Source organism: Sus scrofa, chromosome 15, assembly GCF_054392235.1.
Source record: "Sus scrofa isolate SSC_HxYL_T2T_F1_AM1 chromosome 15, Sscrofa_HxYL_maternal_Yorkshire_Landrace_v2.0, whole genome shotgun sequence".
NCBI lineage: Eukaryota > Metazoa > Chordata > Mammalia > Artiodactyla > Suidae > Sus > Sus scrofa.
In genome coordinates this window covers 38,867,017-38,882,593 of record NC_139397.1, presented here as the reverse complement: position 1 = coordinate 38,882,593, position 15,577 = coordinate 38,867,017, and the positions used below count along the sequence as shown (strand labels likewise).

At 37.4% G+C, this 15,577-nt stretch overlaps 1 protein-coding gene across 4 annotated transcripts in view; it reads left to right on the top strand.

The window, feature by feature from the left end:
• The window catches only part of C15H2orf76 (chromosome 15 C2orf76 homolog), a 60,025-nt gene extending 45,197 nt beyond the window's left edge, over positions 1-14,828 (top strand). For 3 of the 4 annotated variants that reach the window (XM_005671633.4, XM_003133285.5, XM_021074829.2), the window contains exons 6-7: positions 6,270-6,351; positions 14,597-14,828. In XM_005671633.4, the coding sequence (XP_005671690.1) occupies positions 6,270-6,351; positions 14,597-14,673 (159 nt within the window). In that variant the 3' untranslated portion in view covers positions 14,674-14,828. Of the gene's footprint in view, positions 1-6,269; positions 6,352-6,967; positions 7,009-14,596 lie in introns of those variants that run through there. The other variant, XM_084999088.1, reaches the window with a different exon arrangement.
• The last annotated feature ends 749 nt before the right edge of the window (positions 14,829-15,577 follow it).

Below are 15,577 nucleotides of genomic sequence, written 5' to 3'. Positions count from 1 at the left end.
AAAGCAGTAGTCTTTTCTATATACAGACTACTCAAGGACAAGGAATGTATCTTATTCTTCATATCCCCCATGGCTAGCACAATACCTCATTCATAAGAGTGTTTCCATAACAATTTTTAAAGGAAATATTTCTTTATGAATTCATTTAATTTCATTCTCTTCTCTAGTCATAGAGGCCCTCCATAAACCCAATCAGCTTTCAAATAAATATACCAAAAGATCATAAAAAAGATAGCATGAGGGTTTGTCTGTTGACTATGAGCTAATACTTTTTTTTTCCTGTAGCTCAAAACAATACACATCTACTTTCTTATAGGTCTGAAGTCAGAAATTTGGAATCAGTTTCCCTGTGCTAAAACAAAGCCGGTTCTTTTCAGTAACTTTCTTTTTTTTTTTTTTTTAAATACCAAGGATTTTATATATACAAATTTGATAATATCCATTGTCAAACACTTTAAAATTTAGTTTTAGTTCTTAGGGTGCAGGAGGGGGGTGTGGTGTGGTATTTGTACTTTGTGTATACACTAGAATTGTATCTAGCTGCAGACTTCATCCATCTTCTCTTCTCCAAACCAGTAGTGTTTACATTGTCCCTAAAATGTAGAGCATAGGAAGCTTGGTCTTAATGTAGAAGGGAAATATATAAAATGAAGTTGAAATGAAAAACTATGCACTTTGAAAAGGTTGTCCTTCTCTATTCAGTGTTGCATTTTTACATCTTTGGCCTTGTTCATATGCTAATGTTTCCTAGAAGGAATAATAAGTAAATTATTCCTTTATCCTAATGAACCCAGTTCATAATATTCAAGTAATCAGTATTATGACATTTTTAAAAATTAGGAAATTTTCCTGTTATAGTTGGAAATATCTTAGAACTGTGTCTTATATTTAAAACATATGTTCCAGCTTGGCATATTAGCATTGTAAAATTAGAGCCTGTTTTTCTACTGAACAATGTATTTACTTAAAGGAGGATTTCCAAAACAAATTAAATCACCAAAACAATTAAATCACAGAAGAATGTTTGAACTTTCTTCTAAACCACAACAATTCTAGTTAAATATAGACTGCATACCCCTGGGATGGTTCTTCCAGTTTCCTCTTTAACTTTTTTTTTTTTTTTTGTCTTTTTGCTATTTCTTTGGGCTGCTCCCACGGCATTTGGAGGTTCCCAGGCTAGGGGTCGAATCAGAGCTGTAGCCGCCAGCCTATGCCAGAGCCACAGCAACGCGGGATCCGAGCCGCGTCTGCAAACTACACCACAGCTCACGGCAACACCGGATCGTTAACCCACTGAGCAAGGGCAGGGACCGAACCCGCAACCTCATGGTTCCTAGTCGGATTCGTTAACCACTGCGCCACAACGGGAACTCCCTCTTTAACTTGTATAAGGAAAGGGATCAATATATTTTTACAGATATAGTTTGAAGACTATATCTGTAAAAATATATTGATTTTACCCATATGTCCTCATCTGTGCCTTTTGCAGCTACCAGACATTTTTCTCATTTCCCTGTATGCATTCTACTCATTTTCAGGGCCTGCAAGTTTTCCAACCCAGATACAATATTAGTCTCCTTCTTTAGTCAAAGGAGAGACCTCCAAATAAGTCCTGTGTCTTAATAAACTTGTTCATACGAGTTCCCGTCATGGCACAGCGGAAACAACTCCAACTAGGAACCATGAGGTTTCAGGTTCAATCCCTGGCCTTGCTCAGTGTGTTAAGGATCCTGTGTTGCTTTGAGCTGTGGTGTAGGTTGCAGGTGTGGTTCGGATCCTGTGTTGCTGGCTGTGGTGTAGGCCAGCAGCTGTAGCTCCAATTGGACCCCGAGTGGGAACCTCCATATGCCGCAAGTGTGGCCCTAAAAAGCAAAAAACAAACAAACAAAAAAACTTGTTCATAAAAGACACTTTGCCCATTTCCCCAATCTTCTAGGTTTAAAGACTTTCTCAATGACAGTTACCAGGTATCCACAGAAATTTTTTGCCATCACCACAATAAAAAGGTGACTAGATACCTTCCTACCAGAGCCTCCTGTTTGGACAATGAGCTCAGTATTTATTGAATGAATCAATAGTATGTACAGTGCAAATAATTACCATGATATGATTTATGTTTATCAAGAGAATGTATTTGTGTATGTGTGTGTATATTATCAATGTAATCAGTAGGCTACTTGTAAAGTCAAAATAATTCCTATCAAAAAGATTTGAAATAAAACCCCTAATTTCTGTTTTGTATTTTGTGAGTTCAGCAACCAGATAGCTGTCCTTATTGAAAGATTATGAAAGGAAGAAATCACACTCTGGAATAAACTTTTAAGAAATGTGCAAGATCTTTAAGAAGAAAACATTAAAATGCCAGTGAGGGTATTCAGTTGTCCTGACTCATTAAACTAAATTCCTCTTAAGATCTATGCATTTTCTTTATGAAGGTGTCAGTTCTCTTGTGTTTAATTTACAAATTTAATGCTACCCCAATAAAATTATAATAACAGTTGTGTGTATATATGTATTTGTAATCATATACATGCTGCAGAAACTGGTTATAAAAGTAACATGCAAAAAATAAGTACCAAAGAATAGTCAGGAAAAAGAGAAATCAGAGTGACTTGGAGTTCCTGTCATGGCTCAGTGGAAACGAATCTGACTAGTATCCATGAGGATGCATGTTTGATTTCTGGCCTTGCTTAGTGGGTTAAGAATACAGTGTTGCTGTGAGGTGTGGTGTAGGTTCCAGATGCGGCTCAGATCTGGTGGTATTGTGGCTGTGCTGTAGGCCAGTGGCTGTAGCTCCAATTTGACCCTTAGCCTGGGAACTTTCATGTGCCACAGGTGCAACTCTAAAAAGACAAAAAAAAAAAAAAAAAAAAAAGAAAGAAAAGAAATGAGAGTGACTAACTCATATATTAAGATATAAAACTTAGTAATTAAAATAGTGTGGTTCTGTAACATGAACCATTACTTCAGTGTCACAGAATTAGAAGTCCAGAAATAGACCTAGTTTTGTATAGGAATTTAGTATATAGTAAATATTATATTTCAAATTTATGGAGAATTAATAAATGTTTTTGTAACAACTGGAGAGACAACTAGAAAACAGTTAAATTGAATCCATATCTTTTTCTTTATGCCAGAACAAATACCCATTGGATTAATGACTTAAGGGTGAAAATGAAACCCATAGATGAGGAAAGAGATGAAATAAATTAACACGAGTGGATAATTTGTTCAAGCTGGGTGATGGGTACATGGAGAGTTCATTGTACTGTTCTGCATACATTGTATGTTTGAAATTTTCTGTGATTAAAAGTTTAAAAGATGAAGTTAATTAAAATATTTGATGTAGGAATTCCTGCTGTGGTGCTGTGGGTTAAGGATCCAACTGCAGCAGCTCGGGTTGCTGTGAAGGCACAGGTTCAATCCCCAGCCCAGGACAGTGGGTTAAAGATCTGGTATTGCTGCAGCTGTGGTGTAGGTAGAAACTACAGCTCAGACTTGATCCCTGGCCTGGGAACTTCCATATATTGTGGGTGTGGCCCAAAAAAGAAAGAAAAAAAATTTTTTTTTTGATGTAAACATGAAACTTAAAAAATAATCTTAGTCTAAGTAGGCTGGAAAAGTAAAAGATTGATGCATTTATTTAATTCAGAAGGTTACCACCTTTCAAAAAAAAAAAAAAAACCACGATAAGAAAAATGGGAAGTCCCCATTGCGGCTTAGCGGTAACGAGCCCAACTAGTAACTATGAGGATGTGGGTTCTATCCCTGGCCTTGCTCAGTGGGTTAAAGGATCCGGCACTGGCATGAACTGTTGTATAGGTTGCAGATGTGGCTCAGATCTGGTGTTGCTGTGGCTGTGGCATAGGCTGGCAGCTGTAGCTTCGATTAGACCTCTAGCCAGGGAACTTCCATATGCTGCAGGTATGACCCTAAAAAAGCGCGCGCGCGCGCGCACACACACACACACACACACACAAGAAAAGAAAAATGAGCAATGAAGGATAACTGGGAGAAAATGCTCTAACTTATAGAAAAGGCCTAATTTTCTTAGAATATGATGATATTCTACAATTCCATTTAAAAAATTATCCTACAAGTCCATTAAAAAATAGAAAATACAACTTTACTCAAAATAAAATAAATACAAATTAAGACTCTATTCATCTATATCTGCTAGACTGGCAGAGATGGAAAGATTTTGATAACGCTGTGTCAGAGAGGGTATGGGAAACAGTGATGGGTTGCGTTGGTATAAATGGATACTGCTGCTTTGGAGAGTCATTTGGCAGTATCTGGCAAAATAAAAATTGCATTTACTCTCTGACCCAACAGTTTGACTTCTAGGAATTTATCTTGCAGATAAAACTTTTACATATGTAAAATGATACATATACAAGGATATTTGTTGCAGGATTGTTTATGGTAGGAAGAGATATGGAAGCAGCCTAAATATTCATCTATATGGGGAGAGAAAGAGTGAGAGAGGGAGAAAGAATCCCTTCACTGGAACGTGCTACAACCTTAATAAATTGTGAGGCAGGTCTTAAACTGATTTTGAGTGATTTTAAAATATATTTTAAGAGAAAAATGTAAGGTGTTGCAACACAGCATATACTATGTAATGATTTGTGTGAAAAAGTTTACATATAATCCCTGCCTGCATGTACACATACAGAGACGACCTCTGGGAGAATACACGAAATTAATATAAGTTCTCAGCAGAACTAGAGAGCTGATGGATGGAGTTGAGAGGAGACTGACTGACTTCTCACTCTGTCCATGTGTACTTAGAGAATTTTTTTGTGTGTGTCTTTTTAGGGCTGCAGCTGCAGCATATGAAAGTTCCCAGGCTTGGGGTTGAATCGGAGCTGTAGCTGCTGGCCTACACCACAGCCACAGCAACATCAGATGTGAGCCATATCTTTGACCTACACCTCAGCTCATGGCAACACCAGGTCCTTAACCCACTGAGCGAGGCCAGGTATCAAACCCATATCCTCATGGATACTAGTTGGGTTTGTTATCGCTGAGCCACAATGGGAACTCCTACCTAGGGAATTTTACATTGTGAGTATTACCTATTCTAAAACGATTTTTTTTTTTTTTTTTTTTTTTTTTTTTTTGCCACCTCTGTGGCATATGGAAGTTCCTGGGCCAGGTGTGGAATTCAAACCAGAGCTGCAGCCTACGCCACTGTGTCAAGCTGGGGATCAAACCAATGACTCCACAGAGACAGCCGGATCATTAGCCCTCTGTGCCACAGAGGGAACTCCTAAAATGATTTTTTTTTTTAGTAAATTTTTTTTTTCCTTTTTAATCTGTGTGCTTTGGAGTTCTAGCCCCTGCACTCTCTAGTGAGTGAAGTTGTGGACCATGGAGCTGCCTTCTGTTGAGCCTCCCTCTCAGCCATATTCCAGAAAGAGAATCTGTTGCTAAAAGGACTTTGTTCTGGTTGATGGGTGGGACTGGGTGCCCAACTAGTCCTCATTGCTAGGTGCTGCTCAGGGGAAGATAGCAGCCCTTTTGTATTTATGATATTTAATTGTGTTTGTGAAGAGCATTGACAAGCAAACTCATCTACCCCTACCCCAAATCCCATGAGAAATGTCAGTTAACATGACATGGGACCAAGTGTGTGTTAGCTAAGGCAATGCTTTTAGGTATGCCATCCTCAAGCTGTCCAGGCAAACTTGCTTCTCTCAGAAGTCAGACAGTTCAGAGCTGGAACCTCGGTACCCTGGCTGACTAGCCATGTACTCTAGGCCTGTATCTTAGCCTCTCTAATTCTTCCTGGATTATTATGAGGATGAGATGATGATGATGTGATGATAACAGAACAATGACAGCTAAGGTAGTGCTCCCTCTGTGACTGATACTGTGCCGAGGGTTTTATATGCTTCATCTCTTTTCACCCTCACCACAGGGCAATAAGATGCAAATCCCCCCCCCCCTTTAAATAAATGAGCACACTGAATCTAAAAGAGGTTATGTAGTTTGTTGAGACTACACAGCTGGATATTGTTGGAACCTAAATTTTAACCCAGCTCCAGCTCCAAAGCTCCACGCTACAGCACTGTCTTCTCAGTGTGTGTACATTTAGTAGGTACTCACTGTGTATCTGTTCACTTCTCTCCCTACAGGGATGGGCAGAATGTGACTGAGAGCATTGCTGTGACCCTAAGTCACAATTCAGTGTCCTTGAGGAATCTTACCAAATATGAAACACATATAAGTACTAGTAAAACGCAGATTTTCTTTTTTTCTAGACAAACGAACTTGTGTTAAGTTTGGAAGATGATGACAAACTCCTTTTAAAAGAAGACAGCACCCTGAAAGCAGCTGGAATCGGTAAGAAAGAGTGCATGTGCCATGTATAGCTGGAGGGGCACTGGCTTTTTCAGCTGGTATGGTGATGCCTGGCTGATTATATTTGGATAAACTTACAGCAAAGTAAATGATACCCTTGGTGCTCTTTACACTACCTGATAATTATTCAGAGGAGGATGAGAATGATGTACATTCACATCCGTTGACTGAGGGCAGCAGATATCTGCTTTCCAAATGTTCAGAATGCAAATAGTTCTTTCCAGAAGTTATGCTCAGAATTCTGCTGAGGATATTATTTTAAGTGATTGACAGGTTATTACTCATTTAATAACCTACTCACTCTTATCAGCATCATTTGAGCTGATAGTTTGAGAGAAGTGGGCCTGGTAGAACTAATGTGGAATAATGAAGTGAGATGTTTGTATAATATGCAGCATGGTTTCTGAGTCATACAGGTCACTCCGGGCCAACCAAGTCATGGGATTTCAAATAGGAGCCTAGTGTGTGCAATTGAAAACCTGCCTGATTTAGCCTTTCAACTTGGAATATGCTTCTAGTTTTATTTTGAGAAATGCTATGTGACATGTTTTGTGACCATTAGATGTCACTCTAATTCTACTTTTATGTACACTTACAGACTATGTGGAGGCAGGATGAAGATTTTGAGACATCTGAGCAGCTGAAGGCATTATGCCTCAGATATACCTTTGTGGTCAGTGACTCTAAATAGCACAAAATCACACCTACTTCCTAATTTTTCATGTGCACTGGTTAAGGAGAACTCTAAGGTTCATAAGGTCCATGTTAGGAAGCCTTACATTTTTTTGGACAGACGTTTTATTGAGTTATTATAGTCACATGTGTCAGGAATTCATTTTTAAATGATAATGTGGCTAAAGTGAGTTTCTGACATACCTTCCAACTTAATAGGATTTTAAATAACCTTGTTATGTAATCTTAGACTTGTTTTCTGTGTTTAAGTCTATACTATTGGTTAGATTTAGTGTCTTTCCATATTGTGAATTCATAAGACCGATTGCTGTTATTTGAAAAAACAATTTATTTCTTCAATTACTATCATATTATTATAGCAGTTGGCACTTAACAACTGTTTGTTAATCAGAGAACTATACTGAGTATAATAGAATGGTCTTGATATAGGAATTAACAGCTCCATAGAAAAGACTGGGAAATCAGAATTCCCATCATAGTGCAGGGGAAACGAATCTGACTAGTATCCATAAGGATTCAGGTTCGATCCCTGGCCTCGCTCAGTGGGTTAAGGATCCAATGTTGCTGCGAGCTGTGGTGTAGGTCGCAGACGCAGCTTGGACCTGGCGTTGCTGTGGCTGTGGCTGTGGCTTAGGCTGGCAGCTGTAGCTCCTATTCGACTCCTAGCTTTGAAATTTCTATATGCCTTGGGTGCGGCCCTAAACAAAACAAAACAAAAACATGAAAAAAATGGGGAAATAAAAAAAAACAGCTGAAAAAAAATATTTCACAGTATGATAAAAGTTTAATATCTCATATAAGTGGGGAAAAGAATGGATTATCCAGAAAAATAATGTTTGGCCTTTTGCCAAAACATTCAGGAAAATAAAATTCAGTTCTTTTTCTTTTTCTTATATTAAATTGGTTGACCTCAAGTGGAAGCTCCAGGGCCAGATTTCAAACCAGAGCTGAAACAGTGACAGGCCTGCATAGTTATGCTGTAGGCCACAAAGGAATTCCAAAATTTAAATTCTTATTTCAGTCTCTATTTCAAAATAAATTCTGAATGAATTAAATGTGAAAAAAAAAGTTGTTTAGGAGTTCCCACTGTGATGCAGGTAGTTAAGGACCTGACTACAGCAGTTCAGGTCGCTGAAGAGGCACAGGTTCAATCCCCAGCCCAGCACCATGGGTTAAGGATCTGGTGTTGCTGCAGCTGTGATGTGGGTCGCAGCTGTGGCTCAGATGTGATCCCTGGCCCAGGAACTTTCGTACGCTGTGGGTGCGGCTGAAAAAGAAAAAAAAAATTAAGTAAAATGTAGCTCAATAGTTTTCTAATCTTGGGAGAAGAGCTTTCCAAGCATGACCTTGAAGGCAGAAGCCATAAAGCAGGTAGAAATGATAGATTTGACCACATAAACAGGAGATATATATAATAGGTTAAGGGTCTGGTGTTGTCCCTGCTGTGACTGGGGTCACTGCTGTGGTATGGGTTCAGTCCCTGGCTTTGGAACTTCCCCATGCTGCAGGGGGGAATAAACTATAAAAAAATTAAAAAGTTATTAGCTTGACTTTATGAAAAGTTCTTATAACTAGTATAAAAAATAAATTCTGCTGATAGAGGAAATAGCTAACATGAAAAATAGTTCAGCTTTATTAGTAATGAAGGAAATGTACCTGAAAATAGATACTGTTTGGCGTAGTGTGCTACTTTGGTAGTTAAGAATTAGAGGCTGGAGTCAGAGTGCTTGGGTTCACTACGTGACTGCCACTCACCATCCCGGTGATCTTTGGCGATCATTTCAGACGAGCAGATGTAAAGAGCAGGGGCAGTAGCTGAGGGAGCGTTAGGAAGTGGATGTTCTCTCCTGCCACTTTGGGGAAGAGGTGTAACCTTTAACTTTCTGTGGGACAATTTGACCAATAAGTCTTTCTCGAAGTTAATTTTCTGTTGAATCTATTACCAAACCAGTAGGGATGTGCTTCCTCAACGATGTGACTCCCCTGAGGTTGTGTTAACGCCTTCAGAAGGGTGGTGGTGTTATCTCTCATCTTCCCTGTTTGCAAATTGTTGATGTAGAGCTTCATTTATTGAATGGAAATAGACTATATTGTGTGCTACTATTACTATTTTTAAATGTCCATATTACATGGGTGCATCTGTATATAGAGAAAAGATGATATGCTAAAACTAGAAATGGTTTCACTAGATAGTGACATTGCCAGCAATTGATTTCCCCCCCCTTCTCTGTATTATCTAATTGTTCTTGTAACTTCAGGTTTTTTCTACAATTTATATGCATTGCTTGTAAATTAAGGACCTGATTTTAAGGAATAAACTCCTAAATTCGGAGAAAATTGGTTTAAATGAAGGCTGTGCATTTGGCTTGCTTTGTGGCCACCTGGAAGCCATTTAGTCTCTGAACTACTTTTATATATCAAACCTATTTCAGAGGGTTGTCATAGCAGTGAGTAAAAGAATGTATATCAAAACATCTGCAGCAGTGCATGTAAAGGCCCTCAAAAATACTTAGTTTATTTGGAAACTGTTTTGAAGAAGGCAGTTGGCACATGTTTTGAATTTGTTAAAACATCCAGTTGTTGGTTTAATTGTCATTAATTTTAGACTTATGTAACAAACCACATATAAAGGTATACATCAAATCCCTCTTTTTGTCATTGTTTTAAGGCCACAGATCTTTGATTAGAATCAGATCCTTTTTGTGGGTTCTCCACTGGCTTTAGGGTGGTACTTGAAACTGCTCTCCTGCCTTGGCCAGTGTGCAGCCCTGGTCCAGGGTGACTCTGGTTCCTATGGGGAGTGATCCCCGCTCCTGCATGTTCCCTTTTGTTGCCCAGAGCAGTTTTGCTGTACCCTGGAGAAGAGGCCACAGTTATTATACACAGGAAGGAGTTGATGGTCCTTGGAGAGCAACACAAAATTCTAAGTGGGAGCAGAGAATTATAAAAGTGATACCTTGTAAAAGTATGCGATTTTTCTAGGGAATTTTCCCTCTCTTGGTGCCATGCCCAGTTAGGTTTTTAAGAGGTTTAAGAGAAAAATTCTAAGTCATCACTCTCTCCCTTTCTTACCACTTGATCTTGCTGTAGAGCTGTCACTTTTGCTATCACAGCCAGTTGCCATGGGAATAATGCCAATGTAACAAATGTATCATTATGACTTTTCTGTAAAAATCATGAAAGGAAAAGAGAGACTATGAGGAGAGGAAATTAGAGGAACAAACTTGTTTGAAGATGTCTTTTCTCACGGAGAAATTCTTTGGCCTTTTATCTGCACTGCAGATCCCAATTGTGTATTCTACATCTGACATCAGGGGAAGTTTTTGCTTGTGGATTTAGTTCTAAAATACATAAGTAAAAAGATTTGCTTTGTGGAAGCAAGAAAAAGGCTTTACCTACAATTTTTATTTATAATTTAAAGATTTTTATCTTGTTATTAACAATTATAGTTTAATGGGCTAATTTCCCTAAGTAATAAATTTGCATGTTAAATATTTGGGGGGGGTGATATTTTATCTCTTTCATTTTGCTACATTTTACTCCTGTTATCTTTTGAATCTTTTCTGGTTGAGGAAGGAAACTGGAGCAGGATAACTCTTCTAAAGCCAATTATGTTTTATTGGAAATATTTTAAAACAAGATACAGTGGGCCAAGCCCTAAGTGCTTATCTGTGGGAAAAGTTCGCATCAAGCCAGATCCCGTAATAATTCCCAACTCTCTTGTGATTTGTTTTCATTTTGTGTGTCACTCCTGTTTGCAGTCTTGGTGCCTAATACCTCTCGGTTATCTTGGGTGGATGGTTCATAGTGTAGGTTCCTTGGCTCCCACTCCTTTATCAGGATCATGTTTGATTGTGTTTCCTGAAGGTTTGGGTCCCTTTCCTGTTCTCTTTTGGGTACAGATATCTTGGGGGCATACATGCTTTCCTCCTTTGCTGAGCATGTTAAGATGGACTGTTCACATTAACATCCTAACAGCGATGGTTCACATTGAACATCCTTGCTAAAGTAGGTGGAGGGCTCAGGGAATTTGTCCCCCAGAGCCAGGGGGTCAGAAGAAACCTCCCAGACATGACTCTTCCCTTTTTGCCCTCCCCTCATGGTTGTAGAAACCCCAGCGTCCAGTCTATCAAAGGTTAAATTCATTTTACTCTTTGTTGTCTTTAGGATAGTTTGAAATCTTCTCTGCCAGCTTGGGAACAGATCCTCAAGCAAATATGAAATAAAAGGCACGGCAGTTGTAAACTATTTGTTGGATTGTTGACCTCCTCTGGTGAAAAGTTAGAAATATAACTAAGCTGTGAGCATGGTTTTGAATGATTTGTAATTTAGGATTTTGTGAAACTTGCAAGAATAGGATATAATCTTGGAGCAGGAGACAGGGTGAAACTTTGTCCTTTTAGTCTCGGATTGTGGCAGAAATCACACCATGTCCCTCCTGTACATTTTTTTTTTTTTTTGCCAATAATCTGTAATTGTTATCACATTACAGTCTGCCCTGTAATGTGTTAATTCTGTGTCCTATAGCCAGGACACTTGTCTCAGTCTCTTTCCTTAGTTTCCTCAGTTGCTGTGCCTCACACGACTTTGGTCCCAACTAGTAGAAAGCTAGGGATTTAGAAACTATATAGTAAACCTTCGTTGATATGTGAGTTTATTGCAATAAGTTAGTTGAGGAGCTTAAGTACATCACTCTTAATTTTTCTTGAGATTTTACATTTAAAATAGGTTTTTCTTATATTTTAAACATTTAGAGTCATTAACCCATATTTTCCTGTTCAAGGGGTATGTCCCTGTGCTGTATAATGGAAACAGTATAAAATTCTTAATTATTAATTTCGTGTCCAACAGTTTTGAGTGTCCCGGCTTGTGTTCATTTCATTAAACTTCAAAGTCAGTATTAAAATGATCCACAAATGTATTTGGAGGGTTCTTGATTTCATTTGATAGTAAGACAAAGGGATTGAGCTGGCAGTGTATTTATTGGATTTGAGAACGCACCTTCATTTCAGATTCACATGCCAAGGCGCTATGCACCTGAGTGCACTGCCGCCTGCAGCACATTTAATTTAGAATCAGGTGCCCTGGGGGACGGGCACATGGCAGACTTCCTGAGGGTTCTTCCGGAGCCATTTTAAATAGAATTGGGGAAACAGGAATTTAAGGGATAATTGTGGAGAAGGTGATTATATAGAGGTCTTGAAAATCTTTTTGTAATTTGTTTTCACTTTAATTGGCAAGCATATTTGTGCTTTAAGTACATGAAATCATTCAAATATTTTTGACAGTTTTATAGATTTTTTTAAAAAGTTACATTCTATTTCTGTTTGAGAATCACATCACTAAAGTTTAAAATCGATCTTATGTCTTACTTTTGACTCTTCAGAATAACTCTTAACTTGTGTATTGTTCTGTAGTTTGTTGAAGGTGAAAAATTTTATCAACCCGGAGCATTTGAGTTTAACCCATTTGTCAGTCTAGTTTTCCTGAAAAAAATCATCTGAAAATAAAATGTTTACCTTAGATGATCTCATTTTGAGCCTATATTATATGTATTACATAAATAATGGATTGATCTATAAGTTAATTAGACCCAAGAGAACTTGTAGTGTTAAAACAAAAATACCTTGTCAGTTCTTTCTTTATATCTGTTTATTCTGAACCTGTTATTGGTGTACTGATGATCCGTACACTGTATTAGTTCCTCAGAAGGGGTGCAGATAAATGTTAACTGCAGTAAGTGAAAATTGTAATTACAGTTCGTGTGTATTGAGCAAAGTGCTGTGTGGGCAAAGCACTGTGTAAAGTTCTGTATGTAAATAGCACATCGTGGATGCAACCTTGCATTGTGATTATTAAGAACAGGGTGCTTTTGCTCATTCTCCATTAGGAGGATGATATTAGAACCACTTGCAAATTATGTAGGTCTACCTTTGGGCTTGCTTCCTTTCAAAAAAGGAAACCCCAAGAGCTTTTTATATAAAGGACAGATCTCAAAATATCTTCTCATTGAATATGGAATTTTTTGAAGCCCCCCTTTCAACATTTTACTGATTCTAAGTGTAGAGCCTCTTAGCCATTCTTTTAAATAATATTTTCTTATAAAATTTAACCGTACATTAACTTACTGTTTGCCCAGGGTGCCTTTGTTTATAGCCCCTCTCACTGATTCCTAATTTCTTTCTGCTCTGTCTGTCCCCCCCGCTCCCCCCAATCCAGGCTCATTGTGACAAGAGTTGTAACCTGATTTTTATTAAGATTAATCTTCATTTAATCTTAAAGATGTAAGATTTAGGGCTGGAATGAGAATCTGAAATTATGGGTGATTTTTATTTTTTTCTTTCAACATTTCTATATTTTCTGTAAAGATCATAGGTAATTTAGGTTTGAGAAACATTAAGTTTGCTATTCTTAAAACCAGCAAAAAAATTTTTAATGAAATGTTGTGCTAAGCTCTTCAGTTTCATTCTTCTGTGATAAATTCTAATGATGAGATGAGAGCTGTAAACTAGAAGACCTGGTGGTAATCCTTGGCATCCTTCCTTATTATCCTGTTTATTTGGCTTGAAGAGTTTTACTTGTCTGTTTTTAGAGGATATGTTAATTGAGTGATCAGTATTCATTACAAATAATCTTGTCTGTTTTCTTGTCAAGATTTCTGAAGGCCCTTTCTCTCTTTCTGTAAAAGCTAAGCAGACTATATTAACTTCTGGTTTAATTTAAAAAATGAATGTGGAACTTGTTGGCATAACACCTTAAAGAATCGCATGTTTAATAATTGGAAGGCTTTCCATCAGATTTGTCTCCAGTCTGAATTAATAATGTTGCTGACTTATTGTTTTAGAAGACAGAGTCCTTGACCTGCTAGGTTGAAAGAATTGTGACTGCTCTGAACCTTTGTGGGTCCTTTAGCTGTGCTGTATCCCCTGTGAATAATTAGAGGTATTTGAAGGTATTGCGGTAGAAGCCAATTTGTGTCTTTCACTTTGCATATTGTTGAAGCCTCATGAATTAATCATAAGCAGACAAAAAATTAACTTCTTCAGACACATATTTTGATGGGTCATGAGGGAGAATGTAAAGTGATCTGTAAAATATTCTACTGATCCTCTAAGTATTAAATTATTATACCTACAGGCTAATTTCAGAGAAAAAAAGAAGAGTTTTTTCTTTTCCTCCAGTAACTGAGTAGCAAATTTGAAAAAAAAAATAAAGGCTTATTATTTCTAGGACTGTTAAGAGAAGTATAAATGAGCAGTTTTATAGTTTCCTAAAAACCAGATTCTTGTGTTAATTCTTGTTTTTAATTTTTTTGGGTTATATTTCTTTTTACTTTTAAGCTAGTTGAATTCTAGAGTCTTATAACTACAACTTCGTGTTGATTTTGTGAAATGTGAAACCAAACAAATAACTCATTTTTTTTTAACTTTAGGCGCCTAAAGCACTAAAACAAAGTAATATGGATTTCCATACTTATTTAAAATCTAGTTTTCATTAAATCTTTTTTCCATTTTCTTTTCTCTATTTTTTTCAGCCAATGAAACTGAAATTGCATTCTTCTGTGAAGAAGACTATAAGAACTACAAGGCTAATCCCATTTCATCCTGGTGAAAACCTCATGGGGCTTCCTTTTTGCATACTTGTATTAAGCTCTTTATTCCACTAGTGAGTTTTTGAAATTGACAGATAAACTGAAAAAAAATTAATCCCAGGCTCTGCCATTTGATGTAAAATCTGTAAAAATAAAATGCTTTTATTTTTTTTAAGTGAAAGAAGTAGTTATTCAAAAATCACCATAGAATGTTGGTTCTTTAGTTATATAATGTTTCTCTAAAATTAGAGGTCATTTGGTGACTTGCATTTTGGATGCTTTAAAAAGATTTTAAGACTAAGGTCATTCTGTTTATTTAGTGTTTTCTTCCGTAGATTCTAAATTAGAGCCTCTGTTACTATCTTTGGCTGGCAGGGATTCTTAGTCTCTTACGACTATGAATGGCATCTTTTCACTCACCATGGTACATACCACCACACATAAAATTGAATTGGGTATATTTTAGGGAGGTTTTCTGATATAAGAGGATTTCTTTTTTCTTTTCATATTACAGCCCACACAGATAACATTGCTGACATGTGTTTTTTTTCTGAGCTATGTTTCCTGACTTCAGGAACAGTCTACCATAGACTCAAACTCATTTATTTGGAGAGAGAAGGTAACAGGATGTTTGTACTTCTGAAAGAAAATTGTTCATTGAGAACAAGTCTTCGTCCTGGATGATAAATTCTTTCAAAATAATATATGACTTTAATGGCTGACTAGTAGCACCTGAAGAACAGTGGATTGAATGGGGCCTCTCAGCCAACATGCACTTTATCAGAACTCTGAGAGAGGTTAGTTGGCCCTAGAATTACTCAGTGAATCCTTAAAATTGCTAGTAGGGCAAATTGGTTTCATTGTGGCTACCTTAAGAAAACCTATTCTTCTTAAAAATTCAATCTTGAAAGTCTGGTTAACATA